Here is a 17,270-nt window from a genome sequence, read left to right as displayed (position 1 = left end):
GCTATTAGCTGATAGTCCATCTAGAATTTACAACTTTTCAGCCTGAATGTGCTTTGGGGAGAAAAGCTTTGCCATGTGTCCAGCTGTTTAATGACTCTAGAACCTAGTGAACAAAAAAAAAAAAAAACAAAAAACAACGAACAAAAGGCAACTCAACTTGAACTCTACACAGAAATGTACCGGTTGCCAGATCTCAAATAACTTCTTAACTTACATATCATGTAAATGAAAGCGTTGCACTTCCATTAGCTTTACATTTTGAAAGGCCTTTGTGGTAGAGTGCTTCGTGCTACAACCCAGAGAAAGCACGGATAACTGTAGCGTAACAAGAAAGGTCTGGCAAATCCAAACACTGGATCCGGCCTTCCACAGTATGAGACAGGGCAACACTGATGGAGTTACAGAGCCACTCACAGATAGCAGCGTATCTCCTCCCCGCACAGCTGTGTTAATTCCACTTTGCAAAGGACACAAAATTAAACTGAAGTGGGTGAAACAAGATAAAGACCATCTTAATAAAGCAGAGAAGTAATTATCATACGAAGCTCCCCAGGCTACTTGTACAACACATGCAGTTTTTGCATGCATTTCTAAGGAAACATAGATACAATCATAAATCACGATAAGTAAAGAAGCCAAAGAAAAGTTAGACCTAGAAAAAATAGCATGAATTACCAGCTGAGCTCAACTCCTAATCAACCCTTTAAAAAAATAAATTTGCTTAGATCAAGGTATTACCAGACACTACTCCAACTTTGCATGCTGAAGATCTTCAACCCGCCAATGAATATGAAGGCAATGGAGAGATCCCTTGTAAATCACTGTCTAAACACTTGACAAGACAGGAGCTTAGTGGTAACCTAAATATAAATTTGAAGAATTCTTGCAAGGTTTTCAGAGATAGGCATTACCCTCCCTTAGGACCGGTGCGTGGAACCAAAATGTGATGAGCCTAAAGCTACTACATAAATATATTACAGATGCTGTATTACTACAAAATAACAGGACATGAAAAATAGAAGTTTCAAAATGCCTGGTCTTTAATGCCTTAGTGCATGGCATTGTTTTCAAATCACGGAACAGCTGAGGCTCAAAGGGACCCCTAGAGATCATCTGGTCCAACTCAACTCCCCTGCTCAGGTAGGACCACCTAGACCCTGTTGCCCAGGATGGTATCCAGAAGGCTTTTGAATATTTCTGAGGAGGGAGGCTCCACAACCTCTCTTGGCAACCTGCTCCAGTGCTCAGCCATGCTCACAGAAGGAAAAAAAAAAAAAAAAAAAAAAAAAAGCAGCACACTAAAATGGCCTTTTCAAAAGCAGACTATAAATTTCATCTAAAACAAAACAAAACATTTATCACTTTCCTGCTGCTCAGAGTTGTCATGAACTACCTCCAACAACTAGAAATGCCTAGAATACTTGTGTCGTTAAAGAGAACAAATCCCTCAATTGTACAGCCATTTTGTGACAGCCCTGAAAAGTAACCAACGTGTGTCTCAGACACCGGCCAGCGGTGGGACCTCCCTGACAGACACAACCTTCAATTCCCATTCTAGCTGAAAATATTTACAAAGGACAGGATTACTGCAGAATCTGTTTGTAAAGTTCTGAATCACAACAGAACAAAATGATTTCAGGTTACCAAAAAAAAAAAACCCTTGATGAAGTTTTAAATGTAAGATTTTATTTCTCCTTCCAAAAACTATTTCTCAGGCCAACAGCATCTGCCTAATTTTGCCTGTTTAAAGTAGCATCATACAGTTCCTAATACTACGATATATTAGCCTCTGGGTATTCTGAGACTAAAACTCAAATATGTCATTGTGCTATGATATTTACTAAATAAAATGATTCTTAGGGAAATATTTTTTTTCCAATTTCAAGTTTACTGACACCAATACAGTCATAAAATATTCATACACAGAATATTCAGGCTGATGCCTCTCTACACCTGCCCTACACATTCCCAAATTACAGGTAATTTAAAAGCTACGCAGTGATAGTGTTGAAGTGAAAAATTAAGACTGCTGTTTTCTGTTCCCGTATTGCTTGTATAACTTTTTGAAACCTGGAAACATAAGTCTAAAGGGAAATTACCCGGTATCTTTCTATCAACTAAGTAGACAACAGCGTATTTTAGTTCAAAAAAGAAACTGAACATTAAACTGTTTTCCTTGTCACACTATCAACTTTTTCCATTATGAAAAGACAGGTTGCTTTCTTTAATGTGTGAAATCATCTAATTTGCTGTATTACAATTTAATATACAAATACTGTGCACTGTGTATGTATATACACACACACATGTTCCTGTATATATATTCTAAAAGTATGGCTGGGGAGCAAGCAGAAAGACATTATTGCCCTGGGCACCATGGGTTACTTTGTACTCTCTAGATGGCAGAGGAAACTGCTTCTTCCTTGGCTGCAAATAACAATTATAAGCTTTGCAAAAACTATTGGGAGCCACAGTCAGGGTTGAGAGAGAAGATGACAAGAAGCAGAAAACCTGAAGCAGGAGTAGAAACTAAGAGATGCTTCAGCAAGGAAGAGGCCTATCTATATCAAAGAACAGCATCAAAACAAAATGGAGAGGAAAAAAAGAGACTTTCCTAAGATCCAGTGTGGATTGTATGGAGCCTGATTCAGCTTGGACACAGCAATAAAGTGTTGAATTGGAAAGAAAATGGCAAAGAAGGACATCCGCCTTGAAATTATTTGGTAGCAAAAGGTAGATCTGCTTCCATTTTTTCTTTAGTACACCTCCCCTAGTTTTCCATAGATAATCTTGTTCAGGTTGATGTTTGTGTTCTAATATAGCGACTACAGATTACTTCAAAGTAATTGTGGGGTTTCTTAGATGTGCTGCCTACAAAAACAGCCACTCTCATGCACATGTGCTCCTTGTAAGTGAAACTGAATTATTATTTTTTCCAAATATCTAACGCACTGATTGCCCTATAGGAACAAGACTTTGTTCTTGATCATGCCCATGGTAGCTTTTAACAGTATTTATTTTGGAGAGAAGGAAACGAAGGAAGGAAATCAGTATCAGTTCCTCCATGGACAGTCATGACCAAAATGTGTTACGAAGGTTGCTACTGCTGAACAGGTAAAAATGTTAGAAACAGTGCCAGAGAAAAACAATCCATAAATCTACCCAGTAGATGTCTTTCAAAGTTAGACAGAACCTAGAAAGCAAGGAGACAATTTTCAATTAGCTGCCATGATGAGTTTAACATCTTTCTCACGTCTCTCTCTCACAGACACCAGAAGTAATGGCTTCTGCCACCCTCAGCCTCTTCTCTCAAAACCCCCACAGCTCACACGTCAGCCACCCAGCAGAATACTCACGTTCTTTGAGCAGCAAGATTTGAACACCATGGATTTTCCTCCTGTTACTGAAGATTTTAGGTATCAACAAGTCACTAATAAGTTTTATTTTTTCTTCTTTTAACCAACAGAAGTTTCATTGCTGGGCTCAACCTCACCTAAATCAATGTATGTTCAAGCTAGTCTAAGAACTTAGCCCTTTATTGATGCTTATCTTTTTTTTTAATGTCTTGAGACACTTGGTGTATATATATGTAAGTTGGACAGCTAATATGTAGATGCCTAAATTCACGTGGAACGAATTCAGGGAGTAGTATGTGTAGATGTATGCACATACACACACATATATAAATATAGGTTAAAAGTACTGAGTTATACAACGTCCAAAAGAAGCAGACATTGCACAAGGCACACTCTTACAGAGACAGATGCTTTAGAAGAACAGCAGAAAAACTCAGATTTATTCTCTCCTTCACACTCCATGTAATGGAGGAACAAAAAAGGCACGCAGACCTCTCACCTAGCTGCAGTGGATCCTACGTGGTGTACGCTCACTAGAAACATGTTTGGTTTTGCTAATAGTTTGAAGATCTGGGAAAAAAATTAAATGTTTCCAGTAAACAATTAACTTCACATTTTCAAACACAATGATTCCAAATCAAATCTGGGGGGAAGCTGGTGCCTTGAGCATTGAAAGTGTCCGACTGTATGATAGCAGGGAAGGTGACAGATCTACATCCTAGATCATCTACATCTACATCTAGCATCCTAGCCTGTATCAGGAATAGTGTGGTAAGCCGGACTAGGGAAGTGATCATCCCCCTGTACTCGGCACTGGTGAGGCCCCGCCTCGAGCACTGCGTTCAGTTTTGGGCCCCTCGCTACAAGAGGGACATTGAGGTGTTGGAGCGTGTCCAGAGAAGGGCTACAAAGCTGGTCAGGGGTCTGGAGGACAAACCTTATGAAGAACGACTGAGGGAGCTGGGGTTGTTTAGCCTGGAGAAGAGGAGGCTGAGGGGAGACCTTATCACCCTCTACAACTACCTGAAAGGAGGTTGTAGAGAGATGGGGGCTGACCTCTTCTCCCTGGTGACAAGTGATAGGACGAGGGGAAACGGGTTCAAGTTACGTCAGGGGAGGTTTAGATTAGATATTAGGAGACATTTTTTCACTGAAAGGGTTATTAAACATTGGAATAGGCTGCCCAGGGAGGTGGTGGATTCACCATCCCTGGAGGTGTTTAAAAAAAGGGTAGATGGGGCACTGAGGGACATGGTTTAGAAGTGGCTCTTGTCAGGGTAGGCTAAAGGTTGGACTCGATGATCTTAAAGGTCCCTTCCAACCTCAACAATTCTATGATTCTATGATCTATAAAGGAAATAGAAATGCTACAGATTTGCTTAAAAAACTTCACCCATACAGCCTATCTGGTAGGAGGCTTTTAAAGAATGGCCACCAGTGTGTCTTAAACACCATGCCTTTTAACCCTGCTTAGACAGCGTGAGGTGCAAGTTAAAACATGATGTTCCTGCTGCGCTGGTACTCAGTGTTTTACTCCTACTGTAAAAGCAACAGCAATGGTAGTACAATTATGGGAAAACTGAACGCTGTTTGGGATGTTATCAGTTTATGAAAAAAGGGCAATACAGCAAAGTGCTTACGTTATCATATTATTAAATGTATTATACATTCACAGTGTGTGTCATAAGTTACTGTAAAGAATTCTCTCCTGGCATCTCATACATTTTAAGAATAATTTTTAAAAATACCATGCATAAAGAAAATGACAAGATGATAAGCAGCTAGAGTAATTTTTTTTAACATTGACAACTAAGTAGATGATTAATAAGTTTGAAAATAATGCTAAAAAGTGCTGCCAAGATTACACAAAATTGTTCCAAGCAATCTCCCATCCAGTTTTCTCCTGTTACTTTAAGCTGCAGTCTGTTGTACACGTATAACTCTTTTTCTAGAATTTCTATAAAAGCTTTGCATATTTCCCAGACACGCAGCACATGACAGAACAAGCCCTTGAAGAAAACATAACACTAAGAGAAACCACCAAGGCAGCAAATCAGTATCTTTCCCATCTACAGTCAGAGCTCCTTTATTTTCCAAATCCATCAATATTTAATGATGAATTTTCTATTACTGATTTTTTTATAGTCATGGCTTCAAAGTTGTACCTCAAATGGGACTTGAGCCGAATTTAAAAAAAAAAGAAAGAAAGTAATTTGGAATATCTGCCTTCCAACTCTTCAACACCTCAGACTACAAGGCTCCCTACATCTGGAGAGCTTTACCTGCTCAGAAGCAAACAAGGCTGAGCTGGGCAGCTCTCATCTAAGCTTCACCACAATACAGAGTGTGTGCGCGCCTTATTCTGTTAAATCACTGGAGCTTTGATTTCTTAAATATTCCCGGCACAGACTGACAGCACTGCATTTAGCACTCCAAGGGTCGCTCATGCGTCTGCACTCCAGACCAGTCAGATAAGAGGTGTAAACAGAACTGGAGCTTGGTCTGGAACCCAAAACCTGTCCCTTGTCAGCATGCTCTGTTCCCTCACATTAAGAATTTGCCTCTGGCTTCCCTCTTAGTTTCTTGCACAGTGCCCCGATTCTTGAAAAGGATGCTGTAACTTTACACGGTAACTTTGATGGTACTATCATTTTACGCTTTTCTTTGCCATACAGGGGTTTAGCTTACAAATCTTAAGCACACACACAGGGTCTGGACTTACTAATTAGTGCACTGTATATCATTAATTTCCAACAAAGCATGCAAATCTTTTTGTGTAACTAAAAATATATCATAAGGTAACAAATTAATTTCGTTTTATGTTTTGGCTACCTGTTTCACATCAGACATAATAACTACCTGAAACTATTTTTAATTAAGAATAAGAACAGATAACTGTAATAAAATTATAGTCACAGCTTTTGACACAAAAAATAAACTAGAGCGAGGATCAATCACAGAGTAAACCTGCATTAGATGGAAAGCTTTTTAATGCTGCAGTAACAATAATGCTACAGATTCCAAAATAAGTAACAGGTAAGACTTACGAACATCCTTATTAAGCACTCATAGTATGGCAAATATCCATAGTCATTTTTCTATACATAGATCATTTTCCTATATAATTGAAATACTTTACCCTTACTCAATACCTCCCTGCATTCTAGATCTCAGACTCTGAGAATCTTTTGAAAATTAGGACTGGAGAAGAATATGTGGAATCAGCTAGTCCACTGCCCTTTTCCAAAGCTAGAGAAACTTGAGAATTTTAAAAATATAGTGTAGGTGATAATGCATATTTCATAATGTCTTTATGCAATCTATGTCACAGTTTAACCAGTAGAAAGTTTTCCTTGTATTCCACCTTAATCTTTCTTGTTGCAACGCAATCCCATTACTTCTTCCTCAGCCCAAGTAGGGGAAGGCACTTTATCATCATTTTCTCTTTTCAGCTCCCTTTTGCTTATAATAACAGAAGCCTGTTATTATGCCTCTATCTTTTCTTTGTCCTTATTTTTAGGTTTGTCACATCTACTAAGCCTGCATCATATCAGGATGCAAAGCGAGTCCTTAAATTTCTTTTAAAGCTATTGAAGTGTCAGCAATTATAGTGAGCAAAAATCCAGAAAAGTCAATTTATTTTTAGCCATTGTTTAATCACAACTATTCAAAACCTTCGGAAACATGAATTGTATCTTCTTCCTACAACAACTGTTACTCATCTCATAGTAATCTGATAGTATAACACGATACAATACCACTATGAATGTATCGATTATCTGATGACGGTTGTAAAGGCATCATCATTCCCAGAGTATAATAAGGACAATAGTTATAAACATACAAAGTTTTCCATCCCTGGACAAAGGTAGAAGATAACTGATCACTCAGGAGTGGACAGTCAGCTTCTTTCAGAGCTTTCTGAATGACCTCCTAAAATTATAAAAACGGATTTAGGAAAGGATTGGCATAGTTAAGGAAAAAAAAAAGTTTTCTGAGGACTGATAGACTTGCTGTGCATCTCCTCCTTCCTTTCAAGATCATCAGGGATCTAAGGAATAACAAAGGCTAATCCAGCCTATAAGAGAAAAGGAAGTTTTTCTTGGAAATCTTTTTTTTTGGTCTATATCACCAATAGTCAAAGTTGGGAGGTGAGATTTTACCTATAAATGTATATAACACAACAGCAGAATACATGTACGAATTCATAAGTATTTTTGTCAGGCCACTGGGAAAAAAAATATTTTATGTAGTATGTCATGAGTACATCAAGAGAATAATTCTTAGTTTTTCTCCTACTGTATGCCACTTTGCCTCTCAACTGTCGGGATTGAGTACAACTTCTTTTCCCAGCTTCAGCTGCTCTCCAATTCATAACCAAGTTACACCCTTGTAACTATAGCAACTTGTTGTATGAAGAATATTACAGCATTACAGCTGTAGTATAGGAGTTAGAGCCATTACCTTGTCATTCCCTTAAAAAGTTTTCAATCTGGATCCTCAAAGAAATAACTCGGGAGCTCTGAGGAAAAAATGCACCACGTGCTCAGGCAGTCTCAGCCCCTGTGCAGAAGGGTGAGTCAGTAGAAAAGAAATGCTGGTAGGGTTATGCCAGAAACTTAGCTGGCAGCAGCAGCAGAGAAAAGCGGCATGAGAAAGGACTATGAGGATGACTGGGGGTTTTTTTTCAGTTCTTCATGACTTTTCTTCTTTGATTGACTATTCCATACCATTTCCTGTCTCATTTTCTCATTATTTCAGTCACACTTAAATTCAGCTTCTGACTGGGTTGCCCTTCCTTCCAATCATATTTTTTCCTTATGCCTTTACTTTAATTATGGTTTTAATTTGCAGCTACTTTCTTTTTTTGTTGCCAAAAACATTAGCAGAATGAAGGTGGAACAAAAAAAAAAAAAATTAAAAAAAGAACTATCTCTTTCTTTCTTTAGATTTGCACACTGCCTGATCTGAACTATGGTTCCAAAATCCTCTTAAATCCAAGTAAAATTGATTTGGCTTATCTATGGATCATTGGTATTATTTCCTGCAGAAATCCCTGGCCCACAATTTGGGCACCTCTATCATAGGAAGAAAAATCATGATACTGAAGAAAATCTAACAGTTCGTAATGACCACATTCATCAAAATGTCTTAAAGACTTAAACAGATTTATGGGCTCTATACTACAAAAATATACCAATGCAGATAAGGCCTCAAAATAATGACAATCTTTGTTTTTTAAAGCATTCTTTAGTTTAAATAGCTCCTGTTAAAATCATGTCTACCAATAAAAATATGTACTTCTAAAGACTAGGGTTGAAAAAACAAGTCATAAAATTTATAATTTTACTGGTCTTATAAATTGATTTTAGCCATTATTGTACTACACGTAATTCACTAAAGGTGATGGAATGCTTATTTGGTTGATAGCTAACGTATCCCTGAAGAATAAAAGCTCTATTAATACATCATTTTGCCATAAAGTGCTATAGACAGCAAAAGAGCATTTTGTCAACTTCAGGAAATAAGAGAACTATTAAGAATTATTTAAAGTGTCATAAAGCAACAGCAAAATGTGCAATTGTCAATAGGGGCAGACATTAGTCTTTCCATCCCCTTGAACACACTTTCTACATATCGTGCTTGAGTTTACCAGATGCGCAGCTTTATGCATTGACTGCTGCATGTTAACGTGCTGAGGAACAAGTGAAGCCTTTAAATGAATAATCATGCCTTAACAAGCAAAAGTGCAGTTAAAGAAACAACAACGGAGAAGAAATCATCATAGGACAAAATTTTGTAGCAGCCTCCTAGATTCAATCTCAGCTACCTTAATTACTTTTCATATTGGATATACCCCCCACCTTCCCCCATTTAGTTATAAGGGAAGGAGTACCTGTCAACTTTAAAATCACCCATGCAAGTAAAAAAGCAGCCCTACGGCAATACACAAAAACCATCTGCATTACTGGACTTCATCCTCTCTTTCACTTCAAGGAGAATCCTCCAATGCAGCAATTAGAAAACTGAACAGATTGAATAGGTTAGGGTACCTTACAATCCTCCGGGTACCAGGCTTTTCTGTTTGAACTACACATGAATAACATGCGTTGGTCTCTTAAATGTGTAATTTTTCCACTAGCATCACACATTTATACAAATCAGTGCTATCAGACATTATGGTAGGTGCCAAACTTCATTTATAAGAAACTTCTCACTGCTTTTAAGAGGATCATTTACATGGAATGAAACGATGCCTCTCTGGAATATCAGGATTTAAGGTGTTGCTCCCACAAAACAGCTCCTTTCTCCTCCTTTCCCTAACTGGGAGAGCATCTTTAAATTACCGTCTTGTTCTTAGAGCATCCAGACCAAACAACAACTGCAAAATGATGATTCTGAATGCAAAGTTTCTCTTAAAAATATTAATCTGATTTTGAATCATTAATTTAGCTGATCGGCTCATGAGTAAACATTTTACCTTCAAAGAAAAGTTAATTTCATGTTACAGTAAAAAAGTTAAATTCACATTACATAAAATGTCATTTCAATTTTTTTTTTTCCTCCCAGCAGAACAACTTACCCGTACACTGTCCTCCATTTGTGGGATCCCCATAATATCCTGGCATGCACGTTTCACACTGTTTTCCTGTTGTTAAGTTTTTACATTGATCACAGACATTACTGTTGACGCAGGTGCTGTGGCCATTGCACTGGCAAGCTAGAATGTAACATTTAAAGAGTCATTACTAAATTGCTATTGGGAACAAAATCATCCTTATGTGATTACGAAGTTGTGGTCAAATGTATTTCTGAGGAGTCTCCTGACTAATGACCAGCACATACATTTGTACTTTAACACAGAACCTCTTTAAAATAGCATGTATATAGCATGCTATATACATAGCATACATACAAAACATGTATTCACACAAAATAGCACAGAAGTTGACCATGTAGTGACACGTGAGCTTAAGGCGTGTGAGAAAGTCTTTTTGCCACTGTGAGTGACTGAATCCAGTCCTTTAGCTTTAAAATGCTGCCCAGTCGCTTAAGAAACCTCTCAAGAGACAGTAAGTCACCAACTGAGAGCAAATAAAACCCCCCACACCTACATGCAATCCGCTGTGAAGCATTTGAAGGGCTACTGTGATGGAGAACGTGAACAACTCGCACTCAAACTTGTATCTACTGGGGAGAAAGAACTTACAAAAGAATTAACCGAAGATTGCCTTATTTTTAACAGTTCTGATCCTCCCATTAGCTTTGGCACATTAAGGGGTTTTAAGGACATCTGAGCCACATCAAACATCTCCAGTCCCTCCTCACTACAGCCAGCTTTGGTCAGAGTAGAAAAACTGGAACTCTTACTGACATAAATTGACCCTAAGAGCGTGAAATTGCTTTTTGTCAAACAGCAACACTACAAACCACCTATCTTGCACCACAACTCCTCTTCAGCGTTCCACATTTTGAAGAAACTCAGAAAGTACTGATCACTGTTGCAGCAAAATCACAATGTGAATTCCGCCAGAATCATTGATCCTGCTGCCAGGACTCGGCCGAACGACCAGGAGGTTTTGAAGGATGACCTCACTGTAGACTGGGACCTCGGAGCTCCTGGTGCTCAGCAGATTAGCGACAATTACAGCACCTTGTCAAGTGCCAGACTACATCAAACCTGCCGATCCCTTACTGGCGAGGGGTGTGTAAGGCCCAGCATAGGACAGATATCTCAATAACATCATTCGGTTTAATTTATTTTTTTTTTTATTATTTGGAGTCTTAATCTAAATGTCATGGTGTCTTGGCTAGGAAAAAAAAAGAGAAAAAAAAAAAGAGATTCTCACTGCATGACTTAAAGGTTTTTAGAGCTGTTTTAGAATTTAGTAACTTAATACATTTACAGTCATCGCCAGGCTTGGCTCATAAACCATTAAAGCTCCCAAGTTTGCAATCTCTTCCTTTTTCTGTAGCTATGCCTACAGAACCTTGTAAACAAGTATCAAACATTTCTGTACTACTAGACCAGAAGTTTTCACACTGTCTTGAATAAACATCCTTCGAAATTACAAGTTTTCTTCTTGCTAAGAACACTTGATTTTTAGACAACTTGGTGGTATTTTCCTCCAGGCAGTTTTCCGTTCTGCAGTGTTGGCTTTCCCAGAAAAAGCTACACAAAAGTACCATGAATTGCAGCTCCATTTTGGGTTTTGTTTGTATGTCTTACACATTAAATTACTTAAAGCAAATGTAAAAAAAAAAAAAAATGCGTCCCAATAAACTGAAAGTTCAAACAGCGAATTAGATAGGTGTTCTATTAAAGTATGATTGCCTAATTAAGACTGTATCACGATATAAGGAGAATGTTTCATTCTGGTATTCTCTAATTAGTGGGTCATTGATGTGTACATCATCTATTCTTTCTAATGCTTAGTTTCATATTTCTTATTTTTTGTGTTATTTAAAGGATAAATGAAAGTAAAATCAATTTTTTTATTGTGAATTTTAGTTTGCTGCAAGTGATAATATTTTCTGGTCATATATGATAGTCTTACATTTCATTAAGGCAAAGATAATGGAAGAGATTTTAAATCAAACTAAAAATATATGTGCAACAAGAACTACTACAACCTGCAATTTAAATGGCACACCATTTAAAAATTATATTACATTTTTGCTGATTTTCACTGAGAAAAGTGAAGCGCCAGAAGAACTGCACATTGCAACAACTTTCTGTGATACAAACAAGTGCAAACTGGAGACATCAGTATTAAATAATTACAGTAATAATTAGAATAACGGGATGCAGTAAGGATCTTTAAATAAGAACTAGGAGTTAAATTTAAAAAGTCAATTTTCCTTAAGTCATTTTACTTTGCGTCAGTGGAAGCAACAGAGTAGTTTTTCTCACACGTACAAATGTGATGTAGCTGAATCTTCAGCTGATTCTGCCCTGAAGATAAGTAATTCTATGACTAATTTGCTTTTGACCTCTCTGTTGAAATGGTTGCTGATGCTGACAAATGTTGGTAATTATAGTTTTAGGAAAAATTTAATGCTAAGAAAAATATACAAAAACCAGGTCTGCATTACAATCTAGATCTAGTGTAAAAATACTTTAACTAGTTTTAAACAAACTAGTTAGAATCAATTCACACTGTTTTTCAGAGGAGAAATTTAGGCTTTAAATGCAAACTTGGGCTTACATTCTACCTAACACTACCCGACACTATTTATTTTTCTTTTTTTTTACATATGTATGGTATTTGCCATTTTATTTATAATAATAGTCCAGTTAAAATGGAAATGTGATGAAAAAAAAAAAATGTATTCATATAAAAAGAAATACTATGACAGCTGCTTTTAGGCCTATTGATTTCAAAATGATCAGTCACAAAAAGAAACGCTTTTTTTACGCTACCTGCCAAATACTAGTTCTAAAGTATTGAACACACAGAAAATGAGAATGAATTTAAAATATTTAACACCAACACAACTGCCCAGGGGCACAACAGAGAGCATGGATAGGAACTACAGTTGGGGTCGTTCATCCTGGAGAAAAGAAGGCTCCGAGGAGACCTTATTGTGGCCTACCAGTATCTTAAGGGGGCCTACAAGAAAGCTGGTGAGGGACTTCTTAGGATGTCGGGTAATGGTAGGACTAGAGGGAATGGATTAAAACTAGAGATGGGTCGATTCAGACTGGACGTTAGGAAGTTGTTCTTCACCATGAGGGTGGTGAGACACCAGAACAGGTTGCCCAGAGAGGTGGTGGAAGCCCCATCCCTGGAAGTTTTTAAGGCCAGGCTGGACGGGGCTCTGAGCAACCTGGTCTAGTAGGAGGTGTCCCTGCCCAGGGCAGGGGGTTTGGAACTAGATGATCTTTAAGGTCCCTTCAACCCTAACAATTCTATGATTCTACAAGGAAAACTAAGTGCATACATGAACGAACATGAATGGTTTAGCCAACTACTCATCCATGTGGCAAAATAATCTCCAAACTATGTTATAACCTATTTATTTTTATTTTCATCCAAACAACAAACTGTTCAGTAAGTTTATATACATATTACATTCTATCTTATTTCTAGTACATCAAATAATTGCTGTGCTAAGAATAATAAACTGTGTCAGTATAATCCATTAGAGATAATATTTTCAGAAAACGAAAACAAAAGCTTGGGAATAAAACCTACAGCCTATACCAATCAAAATGAAATTTCACATCAATTGAAATTTTATTCCTATGACTTCTGTAGGATGTGCCTCAAACTCACAAAACTATTGGGTTTCAAAACAAAAGTGGAGCTGCAGTGAGTTCGTGGTCAAAACACACAACAAATACAGCATTTTATCCATTAAACAACCAAGGTGATGAAATCGTCTAACTCAAACATTTCAGACAAGCAATATATATCTCCATTACAATTCCACTAGTTGTAGATACTGTGTATTGCAGTGAAAGTCTAACTGCACGTATTATCAACCTACCTGTATTTTAACACACAGACCAAGGACTGAAGTTTCTAGACAACGTACTGTCATTCTATTGTTTCCAGAAATTTCCTAGAGGCTTCTTTTTTCAGGAAACAGTATTAGATGGTTTGAGGTTTTTTGGTTTGAACTCTGAACATTTGACAGTGTTCACTTAGTTTTACATTTCAGTTTCTAAACCTTTAAAAATTTTATTCTCTCCCTATTGATTTAAAAAAAAGTTCCCAAATTAAAACTTTCTTCAGAGATGTCACTTTCTAAATAATACTGTATACACACACATATATATGCGTACACACACATACACAGAGAATACACTGCTGAAAAAAGTACCCAGGAGAGCAAACAGTTGCAGGTACCCACAGAAGTTTTGATTCTAGAGAAGCTCCAGCTTTCAAATACATCAGCAGTAGGAACAGTTGCTGGAAAAATACTTTTAGTACAATTACACTATTTATTCTAAAAAAAACAACTTTCCAAGCTGTCTTTTAAGCTGTATTATTTACTGTAAATTACCACTGGAGGTCTGTCAAACTCCCCAGCGTGCTTTTCATTTCCCTGCACTACTACACCGCTGCTTTCACACATCGCTTTCAGGGTTTGAGTATTTCCATGCAGGAGGCTGTACCAAGCTCAGCTTCCACTGCCCTAAAGCACCCCATGTCTTGCTTACTTTTCCAATGAACTTAAAAATTAAAATACGATCATCAGATTGGTATGGCTTAAATTTAGACTGCAGAGATGCTCTTTAAGCTTGCAAAAGCGTACATTCCATTTACTCAAAATGTCTAAAAGGTAGACTGGAGGCACAGCTCGGGTATTTGGCAGCCCCCCATTCTCACGGCCAGCCAGACTTTGGCATGAAGAGCGGGGACACGGGAAGTTCCTGTTCCTGGTCATCGGCACCTGCCTATGGATAGTGTCTCCTCAACTGTGCTGCTCTTTGATGGCTACAGAAGCCAGAAGAAAGCAAAAGCCGAAGCAAATCCATATAGTTGGATTTGAAAAAGTAGATGGATAGGATGGGTGAAAACTTATTAACAAGTAAACAGTGATTTCGGTTAAACTATTGGCATTACATTTCCCGTGTGAACTTGTATGACAGTGACCACATTTGTGTTCAGTAGACAGAGATTAACTATACATTTAGGAAATATTTTAGAAAAAAAATTTCTTGTGCAAATGCTATTTGTATTACTCAAAATAATTATGTTAATTTGGCATGCCTAAACAGAGAAACAGCTCTTATTTCACATATAAGGATGGAAGCAGACCTTACCTGGACACTGTATAAAAGACCACTCATAATTTTTCTCTTTTGGACAAAGCGTAGTGTCAAGCACCATTTCATTAGAGTGCACACCAGCAGGCTTCATTGGGCCTCTTGATGATCCTTCCAAACATTGTCCTTTTCCAGTGTTACTGGGATCGTTACACCATCCACACCCGGGCTGTTCCAAACACTGTCCACAGGTCCTCAGTCCAGAGCAGTTTTGAGCTTTATTTCATGGAATACAATATTAATGTAAGGGGTTTTTTTGTGTTGGGGTTGGGGTTTTGGGTGGGGTTTTTTGTAAATAAGGGCTAGGCTTTTACAATAGCTGATGAAGATACAGTTTTGCATTTCTCTTTGCTTGTGCAAATTAAAAAATTTCAGTAACACTAGTAAGATTATCTCCATTTCCTTTAAATGTTGTACTTCACAGATCACAAAATACACAGCAGGTGTTTCTTACACGACAATGCAACAACAAAGATTTCAAATAAACAAAGATAATGAAGCAGAACAATAATACTATGCATCTTCATTAAATTCCATGATAAAATATATCTTCTGTACTTATTATTAATATATGCTATGGGATGCGTACATTACTAATTCTACTGATGTAAACGGTCCTTCCAACAAAAACTCTAGAATTCAAGACAAGGCCAATAATCCAAATAAGAGTGATAATAATAATCTAAGAATTGTCATAATTCAAACTCAAACCTAAACTTTATTTGGGTACAAAGTATCCCAGGATCGCACCCGGGTATTCATCTACAAACATGACTCAGTCTTTTTAGACAGAACTTTTGAAACAAGCACAACACATCTTTCCAAAGAAAGAATTCTTAAGATATAACTCATAATGCAATCTCATTTAATTGAACTACACTTTAAGAGTCTTGTCTGTTAGAGTAAATCAGGTTTCATTTTTTAATTTGCATACTAAAATTTTATTTAAATAATTTAATTTCTCATAGAAACGGTCTTCCTCATATGTTACGAAATCTGTTTAGAATCAAAAAACCATCATATTCTGAATTTACTGGCATTTCTTATCAATAAAAATTTAACAATTTAGTATCTTCAGAAACACCACTAGAGTTCACCATTTCTTTGAGATTTTTCTGCTACATCTTAATTTTTTTTAATTAATGCTGTAACACTGAACTAAATTAACATCAGAATCATTTGAACGTTGATCACTAGGGGTCCCTGTCTCTTCTCACATCAACTCTGTAGACACTTAAAAAATAAATTTAAAAGCACACGTGAACTTTGGGAAGATTCTACCAGGAAGCCAGAAATAGACTAAGTTTCTTTTTAAAAAGAAAGTATTTTAAAGAGGTTTTTTTGGGACACTCAAATGGCTTCTACATGAGTGCAACTTCTCAATTTGGCTCAGCTGCAGCGAGGACACTGTATCCAATACTCATGTTCACAGCTACCTGGACCACTCTACTCCATAAAGGCAAGACTTGAATCCATGTTATAAAGGCTATACTAAGCAGAACAATTGCATTTCTAATTAAATAAACCAAGAGCAGAAGAAAGGTAGCTACTGTGACCACAGCAACTATTAAAATTGTTTAAAATTAAGGAAAGTTGTCAGAGAAAAAAACACTCCAGTCGTATAAAGATACATGCAGATATCAAGAAAACTGGCAGTTAAGAATCTGAATGAGATTTCAAAAGGACTTTAACAGTACAGAAAGCTGGATCATGAGCTCTTGTATCATTAGACGTGGAAGAATCCAAATAGGAGGAAATGTTTCAAGTTTCCCAAACATAGAAAAGGGGGGGGGAGGAGGAGTTCAACTGTTCTTGGAAATCAATATCAATCATGTGACACAAAACAGTTTAAAGCCAGACCTCATCAGATCTGAAGCTGAATGATACAAATTTTGTTTTTTGAATACATTAGAAGATCAGCAGAAAAATAAAGACCACCATTCTGTACTGGCTGGTTTGCCCTTTCAGAGATGCAGTGTAGAAGATCCGAACAATTCTCACGTTGCTATTTATAAAGCTGGGCGAAAACAGCTCTGACATATCAGCAGCACTATCTTCATGGAAGATAAAAGAGAACCAAAAGGGAAAATCCTCAGATAGTCTCTGTAGTGGCATTCAGCTGCAAAACTGAAGAG

At 37.3% G+C, this 17,270-nt stretch overlaps 1 protein-coding gene across 8 annotated transcripts in view; it reads right to left on the bottom strand.

Annotated features, from left to right (window-relative positions):
• Nucleotides 1-17,270, bottom strand: part of ATRNL1 (attractin like 1) — a 527,347-nt gene that overhangs the window by 371,939 nt on the left and 138,138 nt on the right. For all 8 annotated transcript variants that reach the window (XR_012587528.1, XR_012587529.1, XM_074591197.1 and 5 more), the window contains exons 18-19: nt 15,133-15,351; nt 9,940-10,077 (exon numbers count right to left, since the gene is read on the bottom strand). Coding sequence is in view for 6 of the 8 variants with exons in the window: in XM_074591197.1 (XP_074447298.1) it covers nt 9,940-10,077; nt 15,133-15,351 (357 nt within the window). In the remaining 2 variants the exon portion in view is untranslated. The remainder of the gene's footprint in view (nt 1-9,939; nt 10,078-15,132; nt 15,352-17,270) is intronic.

This window comes from Larus michahellis, chromosome 6, assembly GCF_964199755.1.
Source record: "Larus michahellis chromosome 6, bLarMic1.1, whole genome shotgun sequence".
In the NCBI taxonomy this organism is placed as follows: Eukaryota; Metazoa; Chordata; class Aves; order Charadriiformes; family Laridae; genus Larus; species Larus michahellis.
Note: the sequence above shows the minus strand (reverse complement) of the source record. Positions and strands in the feature narration are given on the sequence as shown.